The sequence below is a fragment of the Sminthopsis crassicaudata genome, chromosome 1 (genome assembly GCF_048593235.1).
Source record: "Sminthopsis crassicaudata isolate SCR6 chromosome 1, ASM4859323v1, whole genome shotgun sequence".
Taxonomy (NCBI): domain Eukaryota; kingdom Metazoa; phylum Chordata; class Mammalia; order Dasyuromorphia; family Dasyuridae; genus Sminthopsis; species Sminthopsis crassicaudata.
This window is the reverse complement of record NC_133617.1, coordinates 191,393,063-191,415,079: the sequence shown is the minus strand read 5'-3', so window position 1 is coordinate 191,415,079 and position 22,017 is coordinate 191,393,063. Positions and strand designations below refer to the sequence as shown.

The 22,017-nt window shown below is 32.1% G+C and overlaps 1 protein-coding gene across 4 annotated transcripts in view; it reads left to right on the top strand.

Moving 5' to 3' along the window:
• The window catches only part of CTDP1 (CTD phosphatase subunit 1), a 141,253-nt gene that overhangs the window by 15,209 nt on the left and 104,027 nt on the right, over positions 1–22,017 (top strand). For 3 of the 4 annotated variants that reach the window (XM_074273424.1, XM_074273448.1, XM_074273441.1), the window contains exons 2-8: positions 4,216–4,299; positions 6,583–6,676; positions 8,532–8,660; positions 11,049–11,199; positions 13,843–13,933; positions 17,593–17,759; positions 18,816–19,892. In XM_074273424.1, the coding sequence (XP_074129525.1) occupies positions 4,216–4,299; positions 6,583–6,676; positions 8,532–8,660; positions 11,049–11,199; positions 13,843–13,933; positions 17,593–17,759; positions 18,816–19,892 (1,793 nt within the window). The remainder of the gene's footprint in view (positions 1–4,215; positions 4,300–6,582; positions 6,677–8,531; positions 8,661–11,048; positions 11,200–13,842; positions 13,934–17,592; positions 17,760–18,815; positions 19,893–22,017) is intronic. The other variant, XM_074273432.1, reaches the window with a different exon arrangement.

Sequence of the window (22,017 nt, the reverse complement as noted above, 5' to 3'; positions counted from 1 at the left end):
GCAAGCAAGGACAACTAGTTTATTTAAACTTTGTTTCTTTTTCCACAGCCGCTTCAATATTTGAATGAGATTAAAAAAAAAATCCACAGGTAAAATGAAAAGGGGAAGAGGAAGCTTTTTAGTCAAAAGTTGGATTTTAGAAGGGAAAGAGGAGTGGTAACATGGGATGTGTCTACAGAAGATATTGATTGTAAGAGGTAAAATTTAACTGAATATCAGTAGTGGAGAAACTGAAAAGAGCCCTGGATTTGGGAACTTCATTTCAACTCCAACCTCCGCCATTTAATGCTCGTGTGACCATGGATGAGTCAACTTAAACTCCCTGGGCTTGAGTTTCCTTATTTGTAAAATGAGAAGATTGGGCTAGATGTCACCAAGGACCCTTGTAAGGCCAAATACCATTCTGAGAACATGATTCTTTTCCCTGAAGAAGAAAGATGATGGAAGTGTTTGGTTAGAGGGCTCCCTCTGCTGGCCAATAAGTGGGAAGTCAGCCCCAGAACCAGCTTTGTCTAGTGCTGTTTGGAGTTAGGGAAAGGAGACAAGTATAGAAAATCATTCCATAACTTTGGGTATGTTTGCTTCTAGAAGTGAGCATTGTAGTCTGTGACTTAGTTATAAAACTTTCTGGAAAACAACACAGATATGTAAACTTTAAAAGAAAAATATCATTGATTTATGAAACTTTGCTCTGTCTTTTCTATTTACCCCATTTTGCTGTGGTAGATTTCTTAGTGCTCTCAGTGCTCTCAACTCCTTTATCCTAACTCATCAGAATAAAGAAGCCTGACTGTAGCAGGCTTCTCTTTCCGAATAAATCCTTCCTTCTTTCACCTCAATCTAACCATACTTTATATATATATATACATATACACAAAGACAAGGAGAGAAAAGACAATTCATCAAAACCAACCAACAGTGTACAGTGTCTGATAGTATATGCAGTATTTACATCAATACTCCTATACATTTACAATGAAGTAATGAAGGAAATACATTTTATCAATTCTTCTCTGGGACTAGATTTTATCATTATAATTATATGGTATTCAGTTTTGGTATATATATATTATATATTAGTCATATGCATACTGTTTTCATAGTTCTTACTTTGTGCTGAAACAGTTAATTTACATCTTCATGGTATTTCTCTGAGTTCTTCACATTGACCATTTTTTAAAGCACAATAATGCTTCATTACCCTCACATATCACAATTTTAGTCATTTCCCAATCAGTAGTTTCCTATTGTTTCTAATAACTACTGTAAAACTGTTGGTATTAATATTTTTGTGTATATTGGACTTTTTTTTCCTATCTCTGACCTGTTTGAACTATATACCAAACAGCGGAATCTGTAGGTCAAAAATTGTAAACTTTTCAGTTAGTTTTAAAGCCTAATTTCCAAATGTTTGTTTTTAATAGTTTATATATATATATATATATATATATATATATATATATATATATATATATATATATATATATATATATATATATATATATAAATGGAAACACTTGATTTTGATCTTTTTTTGGTTTTTACTTGGGAGGGGATATTCCTTTTGGAAAATTATATTTAGCTCTTTGAATTCTGATTACAAGTCCGAATTTAGCTCTGTGAAATTGAATAATCATAAATGTAAACTCATTCATTTAAGTTTTTCCCATACATGGTGGTGTAAACATTGCAGATGTGGGAGAGGGAGACAAACTTTGGTCAGTGTCCAGCTGACCCTCAGCAGGCTTAAGAGTACTGTGACTGCCCCCCCCACCCCCCAAAAAAGGCTACTGTTATCTGTGTAGCATAAATTTGGTTGATAGAAACATACCACTCTCATCTAAAAATAGTTGGCAAGCTCAACTTTTGTATATTGTTACAATTATGTCTGTATACACATAGCTATATAAAATTACTGCTATTACAAGAGAAGTATAGCACAAGGGAAGTAATAGTCCTATTATAGCCTTGTTGGACCAACTACACATAGAGTAATGTGTTCAGTTATTTATTATATATATAATATAATATATATATATATAATGCCCATAATTAATTAATTTATTTATTTACTTAATTTTTGCTAAGGCAATTGGGATTAAGTGACTTGCCCAGGGTCACACAGCTAGGAAGTGTTAAATGAGGTCAAATTTGAACTCAGGTCCTCCTGACTTCAGGGGTGGTGCTCTATCCACTGTACCACCTAGCTGCCCCCTATGAATAGTATATCTTAAGGGAAATATCACCAAGTAAATAGGAGATTGAGCACAATGGTGATAGGAAAACATGTCATAAAAGAAGTAGCTAAATAAATCTGAAACTTTAAGCTTGGAGAAGTTAAAGAGCCCTCTTGTGGAAGAAGGCTTAATGCCATTCTGCAGTTTCAGATGACTGGACTGTCTTACGGAAGTTAGATTTTTATGTAAGAGTAAGGAGATAATTTAGAGTTGTCCATTGAAATGGGCTTCTTTGTGATATGGAAATCCTTGTCCTTAGACATATTGAGATTTAAGTTTAATTGTTAAACCAAGATTGCATAATTTAGTTCTTAGCTTTGTGTCAACTCCATCATTTTCAGAGATGTCAAAAAGTAGCCATAACTTTATGAAGAGTAATGTAATGTCTGGGCTAGCTCTCTGGTGGGCCTTGGGATCAGCCCAAAGCTTTGGGCTTAATGGGGGAGTGAAGTGATGGAAGCAGGAGAGCAGCCACCACATGGCTGGTCAAAGATGGAGTCTGGAGTCTAGAGCCTGAAGTATTCTCTGTGGCTAAGATTGATGTGGCCTGAGAGAGCCCTCTTGCACTGGGACTCCCTTAAGTACCCCATCACTAAATACTCCAGTACTACTACATTACATCACCACACTGGGCATGCTCAGCTGTAGAACATCAGTATACCCTTTCAGAGTTCCAGCCTGCAACACAGTAAAGTTTAAAAAAAGTTTATATGAAGCAAATAAAATATAATATTATAAATATTGTAGTTTAATTTTTGTTTTTTTATATAGCTAACAAACAAGTGTATGCACATAAAATATGGAGAAGTTATTAGATATGAGGAATATCATATCCTTTATAAAAGAGGCTTGGGATTAAGTGATAAAAGACAGTGGATTTCTCAAATAATGGTTATAGTCAATGACAAATTGTTCTTTTAAAGCAGTGGTTTTAAATTCACATGGAAATGGGGTCCACTAATCTGCAAGTATCTTCATAGGCTACTTTTAAACTTTTAAAAATGCAATGCCATTTGTATTTTATCATATTTTTATTTTGTCAAATATTTCCCAATTTCCATTTTAATCTGATTTGATTTGTCATGATTGACACTTCCATTTGACACTATAAACACTAGTATGGATTGTAATTAGTATAAATATCTTCTAAAAAGAACATTTTTTAAAAGTTCAATGCCAATTTAAATATTTAATTTTTAAAAATTGGTAACATCTTAAAATTGAGGTTTGCTAATTTTAGTAATTTTAGTAAGTAGCTTAAATTTAATGTTCTGAAACCTTTAGGCTTAAAATTAAAGTTGAACTTTACAAATGCACTACTATATTTGAAACATCTAAGTCTATAAATTACAGAAAAGTTGCTGATCTGTATTGGTAGTTTTTTCTCCAGAAGTTTTCTGTATGAGTAAAATCAAAGGTTTTGTCCAAAAGTCTTTTAAACAAACTGGAAGTAACAGTTATTCTTTTTTTTTTTTTAATTTCATAATTATAATTTTTTTTCACAGTATATATGCATGAGTAATTTTTTAAATAACATTATCCCTTGTATTCATTTTTCCAAATTTTCCCCTTCTTCCCTCTATTCCCTCCCCTAGATGACAGGCAATCCCAAACATATTTCATGTGTTGAAGTAACAGTTATTCTATAAAATTCTCCTCTGTAAACAGTTGAGGTATTTTGCCTTGCTTTCTATTGTTGATGTAGTATTATGTGGCATATCCTAAGAGTAGCTTAATGATATATAAGCTTATATTTTATAGAACTCTAAATGTTTTCCTTTACAATGTATAAATTAGGTAGCATAAATATTATCTCAATTATACAAATAGAAAAACTGAGATTAATGATTTACTCATAGCCAACTAGTTCACTAGAGGTAGGATTTAAAAAAATCTTCCACTCAAGGGTGCTTTACCCTTAATCTACGGTTTGTGTTCATTATATTGTTGTAATGTTTCATGCCATTTTCTTTTGCAGAGGTGTTCTGGTGAGATTAGAAGGATGTAGCCACCCAGTAGTTATGAAAGGTTTATGTGCTGAATGTGGTCAAGACTTAACACAGTAAGTATAATTGTAGATGAAAAATAAGCAACATTTGTTTGAAAATAAACAGATTAAATGGGGAAGAAGAAAATATATTTGTACTATTGTAATTACAGTGTAATAACGAAAATAAAGAAACCTAACTTGGATCTCTCTTGTACTCCTATTTAGCATTTGATATTTACCTGATATTACCTTCAAATTTAAGACTTTTCGTTTAATTATATTAAAATTGGCTCCTTTTATATTTTTAATTGTTAGCTTGAAGGCACATAAATCTAATTAAGAAAGTAAAGTACTTGACCTTATAGTTTCTCTAAAAGTGAACATGATGAGTGACAGATATAAAAAGCTTTGAATTGTGTATGCCAAAAGCTAAAAGCTCCAAGAGGAGCAAGCACAGATTAAATAGGTACATGTTTATCTGCCGTCTTCAGGTTCAGGACTGAATGATGAAGATTTAATTTTTCTTTAGATGAATAAAAAGCAAGCATAGCAAAAAATCTATAAAGCTACGGATATTTTACCAAGTCTGTTACATTGGTTTAAAAAAAAATCTTATTCCTTAGCTATTTTAATTTGATTTCCATGTAAACAATTTCAACTACAAAAACATCAAACATAAAGGAGAATTTTAATGCATATTCAAATGTGTATATTTATACTATTCCTAACTTGTTACCTTACAAACTAAGAAAAATATTTTGATTCTATATTTGAGGATCGAGCATATTGGGATTAATAAATACATTAGGCAGACACATGTCCTTTGTTAAAACATTTAGAAAATTTCTAATTCCTCATTCACATAGGTGAATAACTTCATCCAGAATATTGAGAATAATGAGAGAATGTCAGGAGCATTGTGTTTCTTATGCCTACTTTGTTTAGAGCATTGAACTAAATTTTATGTGACAAAATAGTTTGGACGAAATAGTACATAATAGAATAGTTGCTTGTAGTGGGAACAAATCTCTGAAGTTGGAAGAATATTAGCCTTTTTCTCCCAGTTTTTCAACACTAAAATTTTTCTAGAGAATTCGTAATGATAGGACAATATGACTTGCTCAGGTACAATTATACTGTAAAAGAGAGAAGAGAACAAAAGAACATAGAACATCCATTGTCTTTTATGTAATCAAAGCATTTTGAAGGGGATTAGTGAGGGAAATATTTGGAAAAATTAACACCTGTGGATTTTCTCCAGTGTTGCAGGCTGCTTAATTTTTATGTGCTGGATAGTCTAGATTGTTTTTTTCCTGATGTGACATGCAATGTAGTAATGCAGAAATGTATTAGATTTGTAGGTACTCTGAAGGAGAAGTTGAAGTGCTAAATTTTATTGAAAACTTAAAAGGGAATGTTTAAAATACTTAAACCTGGTAGTATAAAAATTAGGTAAGCATTATGATCCTTTAATATCTTTCATATACTGAGCAAATTAAGAACAAATACATTGTTTCCCATAAAGTGTTTCATCTGTTCCCATAAATTCTGTCATAATGAAATCTTTCTGACAAATGGACTTATCTTAGCCCAATAAAGTGAAAAAGTTAGATACATTTAGAAGTATAATAAAAAATTCTAATTTGTTTTCTCAGCACATAACACAATATGTCTATTCTTGTGTTATTAGGAAACATCTAAGGTGCAACAGATGCTTGTATTATAATGTACCTTTTTTTTTTTTTTTTTTTTTTTTTTTTTTTTTTGCTGAGGCAATTGAGGTTAAGTGACTCGCCCAGGGTCACACAGCTAGGAAGTATTAAGTGTCTGAGACCAGATTTGAACTCAAGTCCTTTTGACTTTAGAGCTGGTGCTATAACCATTATGTCACCCAGATGCCCCAATAATATACTTTTAAACAATTTGGAATAAAAAGAATCATTAAAATCAAATTGATTGTCCCATTTTATATATAAAATCAAAATGGTTTATCTGGTTAAAAGCTTTTTTTTTTTTTTTTTTTTTTTTTTTTTTTTTTAACTGCTTATAGTTTGAGTTATCTTAAGATCTAATTTTATGTTTTTCAGGTTTAATTTCCATAGTTTAATTTTCATAAAGAATTGTAGAAATAGTTAATTAGTTCATTATTTCCGCTTTTATTTTTCTAACTTTCAGTCCATTTTAGTAGTCCTATATTTAAAACAACTCTTCAAATATGATATGCAAAAGTAAATCCTAAAACTCTGTAGTGATTTTTATTGTGTGTAAGTTGCAGCTTTTCTGCATGTAGTTCAATAGTATTGAAATGTGTTTTATTGAAACTAGATTTTTTTCCCCCTCGATGTCTAACCAAAGGTTACAAAGTAAGAATGGAAAACAGCAAGTGCCATTATCCACAGCAACTGTCTCCATGGTGCACAGTGTGCCAGAATTGATGGTTAGCTCTGAGGTAAGTTTAGCCACTTGGGGGTAAAATAGAAGATTTTGGAGGATTTTTCTTTTTTTAAAAATGAGGGGAATTTATGTTTCATGTAACCCAGCCTACTTGGAGGGGAGTGTGGGAAGGGCCACAGATATAAAATTATCTTTCTTTTATTCAAAAATTTTCTATGTTAATGTTAACTGAAAATCTTTTTTTTTCCAACCAATTTATTAGATTCATACAAAGTCGGCTTACTGGGGTATAATTCTCTCACTTTTCTTTTTTCCAAAGAGCATTCTGTACTTAAACAACAAAATTTTACTGAAGTATTAATAAATGGCCAAGTTAATCATTGTAGGGATTAAAATGTTTTTTTCTGTATCGAGTAAGAAGCAGTATGTAATATTATTGTCACATTTGACTTTTGCTTTCTGTCATGATAAAAGAACCATTTCCTCTGCCTTCTTATTTTACTTTATTTAAAATCCACTATTGGTTCAATTATAACTCACAAATAGAATCTGCTTTAGAGATTTAAATGGCACAGAGTAAGTCTCATTTAGTTAATGTTTTTGATTTTTGGATTGTCTTAGCAATTTTTGGGGGGGTATTTTGATTACCATTTTGTTTTTTTCTGTCACTCTCCAATATTATTTGCCCTTCCTTTTAGTTTTAATTTAGGACATGTTCATTAACAGCCATCAAGCTCTTCAAAATTTTAAAAAGTGATATAGGACATGTTGGGAAAACAATTTTGTACCTTTTGAAATTTTCTCTCTTCAAGATACAGTTATTAAGGCAAAATATTAGAGTTTAATCATTAAAGTGACTATTCAAATAGGATATCCAAAAGAGATAAAATATTCTTTTGTACAGAAACTGTTTTCAATATCTATTTATTTTTTTTCCCCTACTACATCTTAAAGGCAGAAGATTTGAAGTGGGGTGTGTGTGTGTGTGTGTGTGTGTGTGTGTGTGTGTGTGTAAGAGAGAGAGAGAGAGAGAGAGAGAGAGAGAGAGAGAGAGAGAGAGAGAATGAATTCTAAGGCTAAGTTCAAATTTAGTATCTTCAAAAGGAAATGTTATATATTTCTGTCTTTTTCTAATGTTTTCCCATTATAAGATTAAGAAACAACTTTGTATTCCATTTTTATTCTCTACAAATTTTATAATGCCAAAAATTTCCTTATTGATTACTTTCCTCCATTTAGTAGTTTTTCTTGATATGCTCTTTCTCTTGAAAAACATGTAGTATAGTGAAGAAAATGAAAAAGGAATGGGGAAAAATAAATTCTAAGGAAGATTAAAGAAGGAAGAGGGAAAGTTTCATGTCATAAGAAATTATGACCTACTAACAGCAGTCAGTGTCAATATTTTGTCTATTTCAGTGTGGTATGGGTACTCATTCCACTGGTACAAATTACAACCCATTGACATCTTCTCCTTGTAGTGTTTAAACTACTCCTGAATTGTCTTTTCCAGTAAAAAAAAAAAGTAACTCACTTGTTATAGTACCTTATTTCTGAAGAGAACATTTGCTCAGGGATAGATTATACTGTCGTATGGTAGATATGACTTATTATACTTTAGTTACAGTATTTGAAGTTATAAGAAAACTATCATCATATTTAGTATAGATTTTGTACTTAATGCATTTACTAACACTTCTAAATACAAATTTTATTAGATGGGTTGTCCTACTTAAAATATATGCTCTTTGTTCTAAGTTCTTTTGTTCTAGGATTATTATTATTTAAAACTGAGGTCTGTTTTTAAAATATTAGTCAGCTTTCTGCTGCTGTCTGCTAGGTTTTTAAAAGGGTTGAATCTCTTTTTGAACTGAGGGCTTTTAGTTTGTGATTTATTTTGTTCTTTATTTCAGCAAGCTGAACAACTAGGCAGAGAAGATCAGCAACGACTACACCGAAACAGAAAGCTAGTCCTCATGGTCGATTTGGATCAAACGTTAATACATACTACAGAGCAACACTGTCAACAAATGTCAAACAAAGTAAATGATATGATATATGTAACAAGTAATTCAGCAATTATTCTTTGTTTTATTGAAATGTTTTCTAGCTCTCTCTGGATAGAATAAGTCTTTTATATTTTATCTTTTTTATTTTTTAATTTTTTTTTTCCATTTTTTTCCTTTGTCCTGTTTATAGAACTAACTAGATCCCTTAAAAATATGTATACTTTCAAGGCAAGGAACATGTCTGGTTGGATTATACTGGATATATTTTAAATGCATCCAGAATTATATATTTTGTCAAAATAGATTTATATTAGGGTTTTTTTTTTTTTTTTTTTTTACTACAATGACTTGACTACTAAAGATAAGGCAGTTCCTTTTGCATTTAAGTTTAGTCAAGTTTGACACTTGTTTTTCCTTGTCTACAACATGGAATGCATTCTTAGTGTTAATTTGGGATATCAAGAAGCATATGATAGTCTATCTTATATCTTAGTTGAAAAGACAAGATAAGATGCATTTAAGAATAATTAACATGGCATTATAACAGTAAGTGAAAAGAAGATTCAAAGGTAAAAGAAGTCATTATGAGCTAACATAGTCAATTAGTACACCAATCTGGCCAAAGCCAAGGATTGTAGCTAGTTAAGTAGAAGGAGTTTGTCTTGGAAAGATAATTTGGGGCTAGAAGATCTTTAAGGACATGCCTAATAAGGGCGGAAATGGTAGAAGTCGATTTTGGCTTGAGATCCAGAATGTGGCTTTTAGAGGGATAGGTGGTGTACAGTGTTACCCCTGGCGATAGTGGCTCCTTCCTCACCAAAAGTCTTCCAAGTAAAATGATGAAACACCACATTTAGTGAATATTGGAAGCTGTAGGTCACTTATAAAGTAGAATCTTTGGACAATACTGATTGTTATTCTAAATTTGGAATTTATTCTGTAGTCATTCGCATCTTAAAATGGCTTTCATATGGGGAGTGATATTTGAAAATGTGTTGGAAAAAAAGAAGCATGTTCTTATTCTGCAGCAAACAATGATGTTGTTTGCTGTATTGTGGAATTTTTAAGAATTAAAGCATTGAGAAGGATTGTAACATTTGTAGAACTGTATTTTAATCAAGACAAAGTTAGAAGTAGGTGGTTACAAGAATAATCATCAAGTTAATTATTGGCCAGGAATACTAAATAGTTCCCAGAAAAATAATGACATCTCTCAATAAATGGCCAACAATGAAACTTTGCTTTTAGTAGGCAGCATTTGTTTTAAAATAACAGAGCTATATTCCGATCACAAATTTGCACGCTTATATATTTAAGTATTTTACCTTTACAGGTGTGTTGTTTTTTTTTTTTGGGGGGGGGGACTACATATAGTAAAACTTGATTAATTTCACACTTACATTTTTATAGATTTTTAGTTTGTATTCATTTAAATAGATCTATGCTGAAATTTGCCCAGTTTCAATTACAATGAATAAGTTAATGTCCTAAACAGAATTGTAAAGAAAAATTCTATTTAACTTCGAAGAAATATTAACATATTGACAATTTACATAAAAGCACAATGATAATGCTAGTCACAAATGAGTCTTAATTACCTATTAAAACTGGTCTTATAAGACTTCTTTCTGTATGCTTACCTATTTTTTTTTAAAAGTTAAAACTGCATTTCTTTAAAAAAATTCTTTTTGCAATTCATCCTTTAATAACTTAAGCCTCTTCAATTAGTAAAATTATTGTACATATTATGTCCTTGGAACTTTTCAAGCAAAAAGAAAACAAGCATTTTATGTATGTGCAGTCATTACAACTAACACTCATTCTGTTTTTCAGTAGCTTGGTAATTACATTTATCAGTTTATTCAAGTATCATGTGAATCATGTCTTCTGTTTTCAAATAACTATAGTATGAAGAAAACAACTACCTTTACATAGAATTTTTTAAGAGAAATTTTAACTTTTAATTCAAAGTCATAAGGGATTAAAATTCTGTAACTTAAATAATCACATCATTGTATATCTGTAGATGGGAAGAGAACTCAAAAGAAGAGCAAATTGTTACATGAGATGCATACATAGCAGATATTTTGGCATGAATACCTGCTTATTATTCATAATGTTATTTCTGAAACCATTTATAAAGTCTTTTAAATCATAGCATGGGCAACTAGTAAATGGTAATAAGCCAATAACTTGGGTCATTGTAACCAATAATTTGGAGTTCTAATATTATGTACATTAAGAACAAATGGGTTCCAGATCAAGATTGGTGTTAAAGGTATTGTCTCTGAGACTAATGATGAGAAAATTTATTTTTATTTTTACTTTTTTAATGATTTGAGAATATAAGGATAAAAGTTGTTATTCTATCATTCCTTAAGATGATTTGTTCTTTCATACGTTTGTCTTCTTTCTTCTTAGGGTATATTTCATTTTCAGTTAGGTCGAGGTGAACCTATGCTACATACTCGTTTACGTCCTCATTGCAAGGAATTCCTAGAAAAGATTGCCAAACTATACGAATTGCATGTTTTCACCTTTGGTAGCAGGCTTTATGCACATACCATTGCAGGTAAGCAGTATGATTAAGAAGCTGTGAAACATTTTGCTTAATTTGACATAATGGGAACAACTATTTTTATTTTAATAACTTGATCTAGGATATGGGTCATGGAAATTAAGGCTTGTTAGGGATTTGAGTTCTACTTAGTCCAGCCCTCTTACTTTACATGCAGGCTCACTTAAGGTTTCCAGACTGGGTAATGCCTTATCCAAAGTGTCAGTGTCAGAGATGAGATTTGAACCTAGGTCTTTGCCAGCACATTCATTGTTCTTTGTTGTATTACATTATGGTATCTCCTGGTTTATTATCATTCTTCAAATACTGTTTAAGAATTTCCCTGGGTTTTGTAATGATCAAGTAAATAGATGAAAATTATAACATTTTTTTTACCTTTCTTAAAACTATGCTGATTAAATCCTTATGATAACCAGAATGACTAAGGACGCCAGCAAATCCCTTACTGTCTTATATTATGTGTTATTTTCTGTTTTAGTACTCAGCTTCAGTGAGATCCAGGGTATCCCAAAAGTGTTTGTGTAGTATTGAACACTTAAAGCTTAAAGATAAAGACTGCATGAAGATTTTTGGGACACCCTGTGTAACATAAGGATCAATCTCATGTTAGAGTAGCTACTTTGACAATTAACATAGTTGCCACTTGCTATATTTTTGACTTTGAGTTGCTTATTCCTAATCATTTTGGACTTTGGGACCATAATCAGATTTATTACAACAATACTGATGGAGTAGAAATCTTGAGTGTATAAATATATCTATTTTCCTTAGTTGGAAATATTTTTAGAACTACACTGAAGGATGTTTTGGCAGGATTATTATTATTATTTTTAATCACCCTAGTACTTCCTTCTGTGAATAAATCTGTTTTACCAGGCAGACCATTAGATGGTTCAGTGCTAACACTGAATATTTTATATTTTCTTGTGATTGCTTAGGCAAATATCCTTTCAGATTTTTTTTTTTGGTAGTCACTTTATGGAATATGTAAAATAGAAGTTACTTTTGCTGTAGCAATGCTGAACACTTGATGGCAGTGTTGGCCATAAAAATGATTTATGAGAAAATATTTTATATTTTGATTCATTTCATGAAATTGAGATCAAAATTAAAAGGCATTAATCTGTTGCAGAAAAATCATCAAATATGTCTATTTTAAAAGGTTTAAAAAAGAGATTACACAAAACTCTTGATATATACTTTTCTCTAATCCAATATATAGCATTCATCTGTTATGATCAAGGCAAACCATTAAAATTATTGTTTAATGTAGAACTATACTTAGAGCCTTGATTTTATGCTAAATACTTTGTATTATAAATTTTGTAAGCTGTCTAATGGTTTTGTAGAAAGCCTCTTAATTAAGTGTTTTGCTTAAAAAAATTTAAAATGTTAGTACTTTTAAAGAGTGTTTGAAGAGGGCAGCTAGATGGTACAGTGGTTAGAACACCAGCCCTGGAATCAGGAGCCCTTAACACTTCCTAGCTGTGTGACCCTGGGCAAGTCATTTAATCCTAGTTGCCTAACAAATGGGGGGAAAAAAAGTATTTCAATCCCTTTTATGCTTGAATTTATTTTAGTCCCTCTCTTAATATATTTATGGCTCTTATTTCTTAGTAGGTTTAAATTTAACTTAGCCACAAGAGTTTTTATCTTTGGAATTCAGTTCCGTTAAAGACCTCCTAAGCTTACCCAGACTAGACCCTAGTACTCACCTGGCTTCCTGGGATGGTCCAAACTATAATTCTTCTTTGGAATCACTTAAGAATTAACAGGTTTAATTTTAGTAGCTTTGCTGGAGTTGGAGTGAGAGGGATAGTTAGCCAAGATACTACTAGATGCATTCATTGGACTCTATCAGTTCATAACTTAGAAGAAATAGAGTTAACGTTACACTGATAGATAATATTTGCTTTTTGGAAGAAATTTTTTTTTATACTTGAATCAAGAAATTCTACTATAAGAACAAATGAGTTGCCCAGTGCCTAAACTTTTAAAAAGCTGTAAAAATGCGTATAAATTAAAGGACATTTGCTTAGACACTTAGATCAACATTTCTGGAATAAAATGAATATGGCTCTACATGAAATAGCACAGCTTTGAAGTGACCTATTGGGCCATCAAGTCCAATTATTACCTGAATAGCCTTTGAGGAGTAAGCTAAATTCTGGAGATAGTTCCTTTCTTCCTTCCTTCCTTCTTTCCTCCCTCCCTCTCTCCCTCCCTTCCTCCTTCCCTCCCTTCCCTCCTTCCCTCCCTCCCTCTCTCTCTCCCTCCCTCCCTCTCTCCCTCTTTTGGCTGAAGCAATTGGAGTTAATGACTTGCCCAGGGTCACACAGCTCAGAAGTATTAAGTATTTGAGGTCAGATTTGAACTCAGGTCCTCCTGACTCCAGGGCTGGTGCTCTATCTATTTACTGTGCCATCTAGCTGCTTCACCTCCCTTCATATTCTAATGGGGTATGCATTAAAACCTGAAAAGTGAGAAAACCTATTTAGTGACAGTTTTATCTGAAAGTACATATAAGTTATTTCTTTTCACCATAATGCTTTTTTTCTCTAGCAAAATTCTACATGAAATGAAATTTAGAAATATTTTAACTTGGCTTTTTTTTTTTTTTTCTCCTCCTTTCAAAAGGTTTTTTAGACCCCGAAAAGAAGCTATTTTCTCATCGAATATTATCAAGAGATGAGTGTATTGACCCATTTTCTAAAACAGGAAACCTTAGGTATGTATATGACTGTATGTATATACACTTTATAATCATTTTAGAGATTTTTTTTTCTCTTAAGAACAGAAGAATACTTGGTTGCAAAATCTGTATCATAAAATTTGCATTTTAAGAAGCATTGGGTTATGTTTTCATTTAATCTGTCCCCTCATTTATTACATTTGATTTAATTTTGAAAAACAATTAACAACTTTGTATTCTGATAGGGAAAAAAAAAATAATTATTCTTACTATTAATACTTAACCAGAAGTTAGTACTCATGGAACTCTAGTTGTAGTGGATTTTTTTTCTAAGTTCTCTTCCTGTCTTTGTACTTTCAATTTTATCATCTGTAAAATGGGCCTAATAATACTACATATCTCCTTTCAGAATTGCTAGTAAAGTACTTTGTAAACCTTAAAATATTACATAAATGAATTATTTCATATTTCACAATATCTTTAGATTTTGTCTTTTGCTTTTTCTCTTCTTTTTGGTCTCTTCCCAGAGGTCACTCTGCATTCAAAAATAGTGGTGATACTAGTAATAGTAGTGGTGGTCACAGATGAGAGTTCATTGCAATATTTCTGCAGTTCTGTGGAATTTTTTTTTTTTTTTTCTTAAAGGGCTTTGTGTTCTAATCTACATTCCTAATTCTAAGAATATTTATGTTCATTTTTTTTTTTTTCTGTAATGTGCCTAGCATAAAGTCCTGAGAACAGTGCAAGTGGATGGTATATGAAGACTAAAATGTGAAAGTCAGATGTGGGAAAATAGAGAACAGTGGAGGATGAAGGGAACATTAAAGCAGAGAAGGGGGATGTTAAATGATGAGAATAGGCACTAAAGAGTAGAAAAAGAAGAGTTACAGATTGCAGGGGAAGGAAAAGGACTGCAAGTCTGCACAAATATAAATCCTACAAATTTGACCCTAAATATATGAGCAAAGCTATTTTGTTAAGGCTCCGATTTTTAAATTTCCTATATTTATAGCTAAGCTCTATGATTTTCATTTTTCAAGGAACCAATATGTTAACTAGCAGTGGCATGAAAAAAAAATCATCACTTACCTTATCAATCTCTTCATTCCTCATATATCTTTTTATTTTTCTATTCTGTGCTTTGAGTTTACTCCTTGTTCTATTTGATCCTGTTTACTTACCTGTTTCATTCCAGAGTTCTTCTGTGTTTGCACAGAAGTTGTTGGTTTTTTGTTTTTGTTTTTATATTTTAAGTAATGCTATTTATTCCCTAAAAGTATTTGAGATTCTATCTCAAAAATTTATCTTTGAAAAACCCTCATCAGAAGTTTCTTGCTTTTTCCTTAAATATTGACATTAGGTAGAGTGTTATGGATAATGCCAATATTTATATTCTTGCCCTGTCCTGATTTACAATTAGACAGACCCATTTAAATCACCCTTGGGTAAGGTTCCGTATTTTATACTAAGAAAATAGATAAGGAGAAAAGTGTTTATTATTACTATATGCCAGGTGCCTTGCAAAATACTAGGAATACCCAATAGCCAAAGGGGCTTGCATTTTAGTGAAAGAAGACCACATACAAAAAGGAGCTGAAAAGCCAGAGGAGCAGTGTGGTAAGGGTAGAAGATAACCAACACAGGGACATGGTGTTGGTGTTTGGAAAATCAGAAGCAGAGCCAAGAGAAGAATGAAGGTTGGCCAGGCTGGGTCCTTCTAAAATGGAGGAGACAATTCCAGTATAAGAAGCATCTAGGTACTGAGGGGAGTTCCAAGGTGACCTTCATCTGAAGTCATTTGGAAACTCAGAAGCACAAGTTACATTTATAAAATAGATTTAAAATTTCTCCTAATTTGTTAACACAAATGATCTTAGAATAGATTCTATAGTTAGTGCCTATTTATTTAAAGGACATGCTTTCTTCTCAGTAGGAAGTTCTCTTGGCATTAGTTAATCAGTAAACATTAAGTGCCTACTATGTATTTGGCAGTATGCTAAATGCTGGAGCACTGTTCAAATTTGGCCTCAGATACTTACTAGCTATGTGACAGTGGATCAGTCACTTAGCTTCTATTCGCTTTAGTTTCCTCAACTGTAAAATGAGGATAATTATAGCATCTATCTGACAGGATTTTGATATAATATCACAATATTATTTTGATAAGGATAAGAAGATATTTATAATATGCTCAGCACAGTGTTTGGCACATAGGGGTACCACATAAAATCTTATTCCCTTCACTTCCCTGGTATGTAAATTGATATGGACATGAAAGAAGAACATTTTAGAGGTTGGCATAAGAAGGGAGCCACCCCACTCTATGCAAAAAAACTGAATAGTCTTCACCATTTTTCCTTAAATTCTCCAAGGTCAAGTACCTTTTTCTTCCTGCTTTATTCCCTCAAGAAAAATAGCAGCTGACTTCTATTCTTCATTCTGTCTCCCCTTGCCCCCATCCTTTACATGTTAATTACTTTAGGATCTTCACAGGATCTTTTTTCCTGGTTGTTGCTCTTAAAATTTGTCATACAGAATCAGAAAAGTAGGGCTTTAATCAACCTCGAGCTATTGGGATATGCTCATTCTTCATTTTGAAGAAGGAAATATGTGGGAAAGTTGGACAAATTAGAAAGGTTAATGTTGGCTTACTGGTCCCGTGTTGGAATTATATACCTTCTTAACAGCTTTCTTGCCAAATACTGCTTCACAACCATTTTTCTAAAACTTAGTTTACCTTGGGTTCAAAGCCTTATTGGAACTAGGGATATGAGAAGAGATATGTCTCATATCAAGGTATCTAAGTTAGTGCTACAGGTAAAAACTAAATTCTTTATTCATTAATATCTATTGTAAATGTATATTCTTATAATAGACACTTTCTGATTGATATTTGAATGATTGTTTTAAAAATTAATTTTTAAATAAATAATTTTCTTTCCCTCTCATTTTTCTCCCTCTTACCATTGAAAATGGGGAAAAAAAAAAGAAAAGAAAAGAAAAACGTTGTAACGAGTATACATAGTTGAACAAAGCTAATTCCTGCATTGAGTGTATCCAATAAATTTCTCTCTTTGTATCCCAAGTCTATTTATCTTTCTGTCAGATGAGTAGCATGTTTCATCATGGATCTTCTGGCATTGTGTTTGGTCATTGTACTTATCAGATTTGAATTCCTATTTTAAGACTGATAAAACTTCCCATAGAAACATGAATCCAATAAGAGAAAAGATGACCCATTACTTTTTTTATTTTTAAGGTACATTATGTCTTATATATTCTCTTTTAATTAGAATCTCTTAAGTCCAAAAACATTAGGAAAAAGTACAACATTTATATTTTCAAAAAATTTAAGGGAATGGGAAAATTTTGTACTGGGTCTTTTATAAAGAACTTGAAAAGAAGATTCTTTGGTGAGAGATTGGTAAATTATTCAGAGAATGACAGTTTATTGGTGGTGGTGTTTCTCAGCCATCTCAATAACATATATAAATCTCTGTGTGTGTGTGTGTGTGTGTGTGTGTGTGTGTGTGTGTGTGTGTGTGTGTGTGTGTGTGTGTGTGTGTGTTTATGGAGAGAAGCAGAGAATGAGAAATATCTCTGTTCACCAAAAATAAAAGTTTGGTCCAAATATCAACCCAATAGTTGTTTTTTAAAATTGTGCTAATAGTACTCAGACACATTTTTCCTTTTAGAAATCTTTTCCCGTGTGGAGATTCAATGGTTTGCATTATTGATGACCGAGAAGATGTCTGGAAGTTTGCGCCCAATTTGATAACTGTAAAGAAATATGTATACTTTCAGGGCATAGGAGATATTAATGCACCCCCTGGACCCAGGGAAACTCAAATGAAAAAGAAAGGTGGGTAACGTGACATTTCACAAAAAAGTTGCAAATTTACATTTTGATTTATAATTCTATATATTTATGGACTATATATCTACTTTAGGTGATAGAAAATACAAGGCTGCTTTTCTATAGTATTAGAGGAAATTTTTGTAATTAAATTAGTGGTGTCTAATTCTACTTTTGGTTTTCTATTAGTTCACATTTGGAAAAAGTTCTAATTCTAATTCTGGCGTGAAGATTTGTCCCCAGTATTTTTTAAAGAGAGAAACAGTATGGCAAGTGAGGAGAGCACTAGATTTGGAGTTAAATCTTGATTCCATTTCTAACATACTTGCATTTTGACTATAAACAAGTCATTTAACAGTCCTGAGTTTCAGGCTTAGCTAAGTCTTTTTTTGTATTAAGTTATAAATGGCTTGTAATCAATATCAGTCAGTGCACATCAGAGCCCTGATTTGTTAATATATTGCTACTCCTTAAGAGGCACTGTTTCTTCATATTCAAAATAGTCATATATATGCCTCTGTTTGGTTGTAGGATTAAGTTTGGGACAAGGAATGTGCATTTTGCAAATTTTTCTAAGAAGTTTGGGTAGTCAAAAGCCCTAGCCTAATAAGAACTAAAAAATTTGGACTATAAACTAAAATTTCTTTGGAAAAAATTCATTATTGAAAATCTGATTAATACATTCCTTATTCACTATCAGATGAATTTTGAATGCTTAAATTTTTTACTTTTACTCTGTTCACATAATATTTAGTGTACTGGAGCATAATTTATGAAGTTTTACACCTTAATACTATTTTTAAAAATAAATACAAATTTCAAAGTACAAAATTCAAAGTACTTAATATTATTTTAAAAAATAAATACAATTTTCAATGGAACAAGTTGGGTGACTATAACAGTTTAATAAGGGAACATTACCCAATTCTTTTATTAAGTATATAGTATATGAATGAGCAGATTGGGATGGGAAGGGAAGTTACTTTAAATAAATTAATTTATTATGGCCTTTTTAAATTGTGGGAACTTTTTTTCCCCCCCTTCTTTTATATACATATACAGTAAATCATTCTTCTAAAACAGCTGAAATCTCAGAACAGACCACATCCCTGAAAGATGCTGAAGATGGAAAGAATGTTTCTTGTGTAGAAGAACAGAGTAATGGCCTTGGGAAATCCATAAAGGAATTGAATGGTAGTAAGGTTGTACACAGTGAATCCTCCAAATGGTGTTTAAGTTCTAGTGATAAAACAAATGAAAGACAGTCCTTCCATGGTACCACTGATCACATTACAGATGCAAGTAGTACTAATGATCTGATAACTGCTAAGGAATCCCAGATTTCTTCAGAAAGGGATGATAGAACATTATCAGAAAAAAATCTTGGCCAAAGCAATGCAGGTAATGATTTGGACTTTGAACTCTCTAGTGACAGTGAAAGTAACAGTGAATTAGATGGTCGCAAATCTGCTTCTTCTTCTGCATCTGATAGTGAAAATGAGGAGAAGAGAAGCTGGAAGAAGTCAAAAGCTGCCCAAGAAGAGACTTCTCAAGAACAGGATGGCAGAGTCACAAGTGGGGAGAAAACAGTTGGAGTCAATCATTCTACAGAGTCTGGATCTAGCATAAATCTTCATGGCAAAGTCAATGACCTTGAGGTACCAGAAGAAAATGAACAAGATGGCCTTTGTGATCTGGGAAATGGCTGTGCAGACAAGAAAGAAGCAGAGACTGAGTCACAGAATAGTGAACAATCTGGGATTACAGTGGGTGAGTCTTTAGATCAGAGCATGGAAGAAGAGGAGGAGGAAGAAGAAGATAATGATGAAGATGATCATCTCATATATCTTGAAGAGATCCTTGTTCGTGTACATAATGATTATTATACAAAGTATGATAAATACCTGAATAAGGAGATCCAAGAAGCACCTGATATACGGAAAATAGTACCAGAACTGAAAAGTAAGGTGTTGGCAGATGTTACCATCATATTTAGTGGGGTATGTCCAACTAATTATCCAATAGAAAGGACACGAGAACATTACCATGCAACAGCACTTGGAGCTAAGATCAATAAGAATTTGATATTGAATGCAGATGATCCCAACAAGGCAACTCACCTTATTGCAGCGAGGGCTGGTAAGTAGTTGAAATTTGTTGGACTGATAAAATCGGGCTTTTCTGGACTTTGCAGCCATATTTTCTTTTGGATCTAGGATTTTCAGAACACTTAAGGTGTTCTTAATATTTCTATGTTGACTCCTCTCCTTATTGTCATGATGACAGTATTCATTTTAAGGCTAATATGTATTTCTTTGACACTGGAATGCCAAATAAATTTCCTAGGTCATTTATTTCAATAGAAAATAAATTGATCCTTTATAAATAAATCCAAACCTGTTTACTTAAAATCCTTTTCCTAATCCACACTTCCATAAATATTTATTAAGTAGTTATGATGTGTGAGGCCCTAGAAATATAAAAATTAAAATGTCTTCTCTGCCCTCAGCATGTATTTTAATATAAGATAAAGCTAATCTCCTTCAAATAGATGAGTCAACAAAAGAATGTGAAGCTGGATATAAATTTTGAAAATTTCCTTTTGTGTATATGAAGCTGAGTACCTCCAGCATCTAATGAAGATAGGGCCATTAATTAAAATGCTTCTTAAAGTCAGATGCAAAAATTTTGACAAGACTGAACCCATATGTAATGTCCTGATACTATTGAGGGGAAGACTGATGTTTCTTTTCTTCCTTTACTCCCCATTTCCCCATCCCATACCTTAAGACTAAATTGAGAAGTTTGATCTAATTAGTATGTATGCTTTTTGAGGGTTTGCTTACAACTTATTTTTATCATATTTTTTAATGCTCAAGGCATATGTAGAATGGAGCAGATTAATAACAGGTCAAAAGTACATTTACATGTATTATTTCATTCCTGTTTCTCATTATATTACATTGTTTAAAACCTTGGTTTTAGATGTAGCATATTTTTAAATACCAAAGTAGAACTTGAAGTCTTTGTACTTAATCAAAAAGAGAGGAAGATTCTTAATTGTTGTTGTCTTGTTGAAATGCTCAGCATGCTTTAAAAGGAGCAACCTATGTGATGAAGGAGCATTAAATACTCATTAAATATTATTAAATATTTATTAAATGTTAAATATTTGTATTAAATAAATACCACATACTCTATTACATATAAGGTTTATTTATTTATTTATTTGTTGCCTAAAGGAGCTTATATTCTTATTGGAGAAAGGGGACTATTAATACTTGTGAAACAGAAACCAATATAGAATTATATATAACTTAAGTGCTAAATGTGGATTTCACAGGAAAGTGTTGTGTTAGACTTTCATGAAGAATTGAAATGTGAACTAGGATTTTTGAAGGATCTATAGTTATGATTATGATATAGGTAGGATAAAGAAGGTAGGGATTTCCAGATGATGAAAATGTGGGGACAAAAAGAAGTTTGTTTCAAAATTTGTATGCCATAAAAATTTTTTTTTTGGTCATCATACTCTGGGTTGGCCAACTGCTGCTACCTTGAAGGGACTAGACTAACCATGATGATATTTATTTTTGCTTCAATAAAACTTAAAGGCCTAAGGCACAAGAATACCTCAATTTCAGTCAATCAGAAAGTATTTATTAAGTGTGCCAGGCACTATTTTAAGTATAGAAGATACAAAGGCAGAACATTCTGCCTAAAGAGCTCATGTTCTAAGGAGGCATACAACATGCAAATAACTATGCACATCCAAGATTATAGGTTTGAATGGAAGGCAATTCTGAAGAAATTCACTAGTAATGGGAGGAATTGAGAATGGCCTCTTTCAGAAGATGAGATTTTTGAAGGAAATCAAGGAAAACCGAAGGCTAAGAGGACAAGGGGAAAGCATTCTAGACATGAAGAACAGCCACTCTTGCCTTGCTGTTAGGCTGGGAGACTTAACAAGAATACTACTGTAATAACTTTGAAGTATATCATGGTGACAGCTATGCAACTGGGGAGAGGGGGGACAAATACAATACATGTGAAGGTCATAAACAAAAGATTACATCAGATTGAGTATGTGCAATAAATGTAAATGAAGAATCAAGTATAACAACAAGGCTGAGACTGAGATGACAGAAAGGATGGTGGTATCCTCAACAGTAATAGGAAAGTTAGGAAGAAAGGAGAACTTGAGGGGAAAGAAATTGAATTCTGGTTTAGTATATTAAGTTTGAGATTTCCACAAGATAGTAAT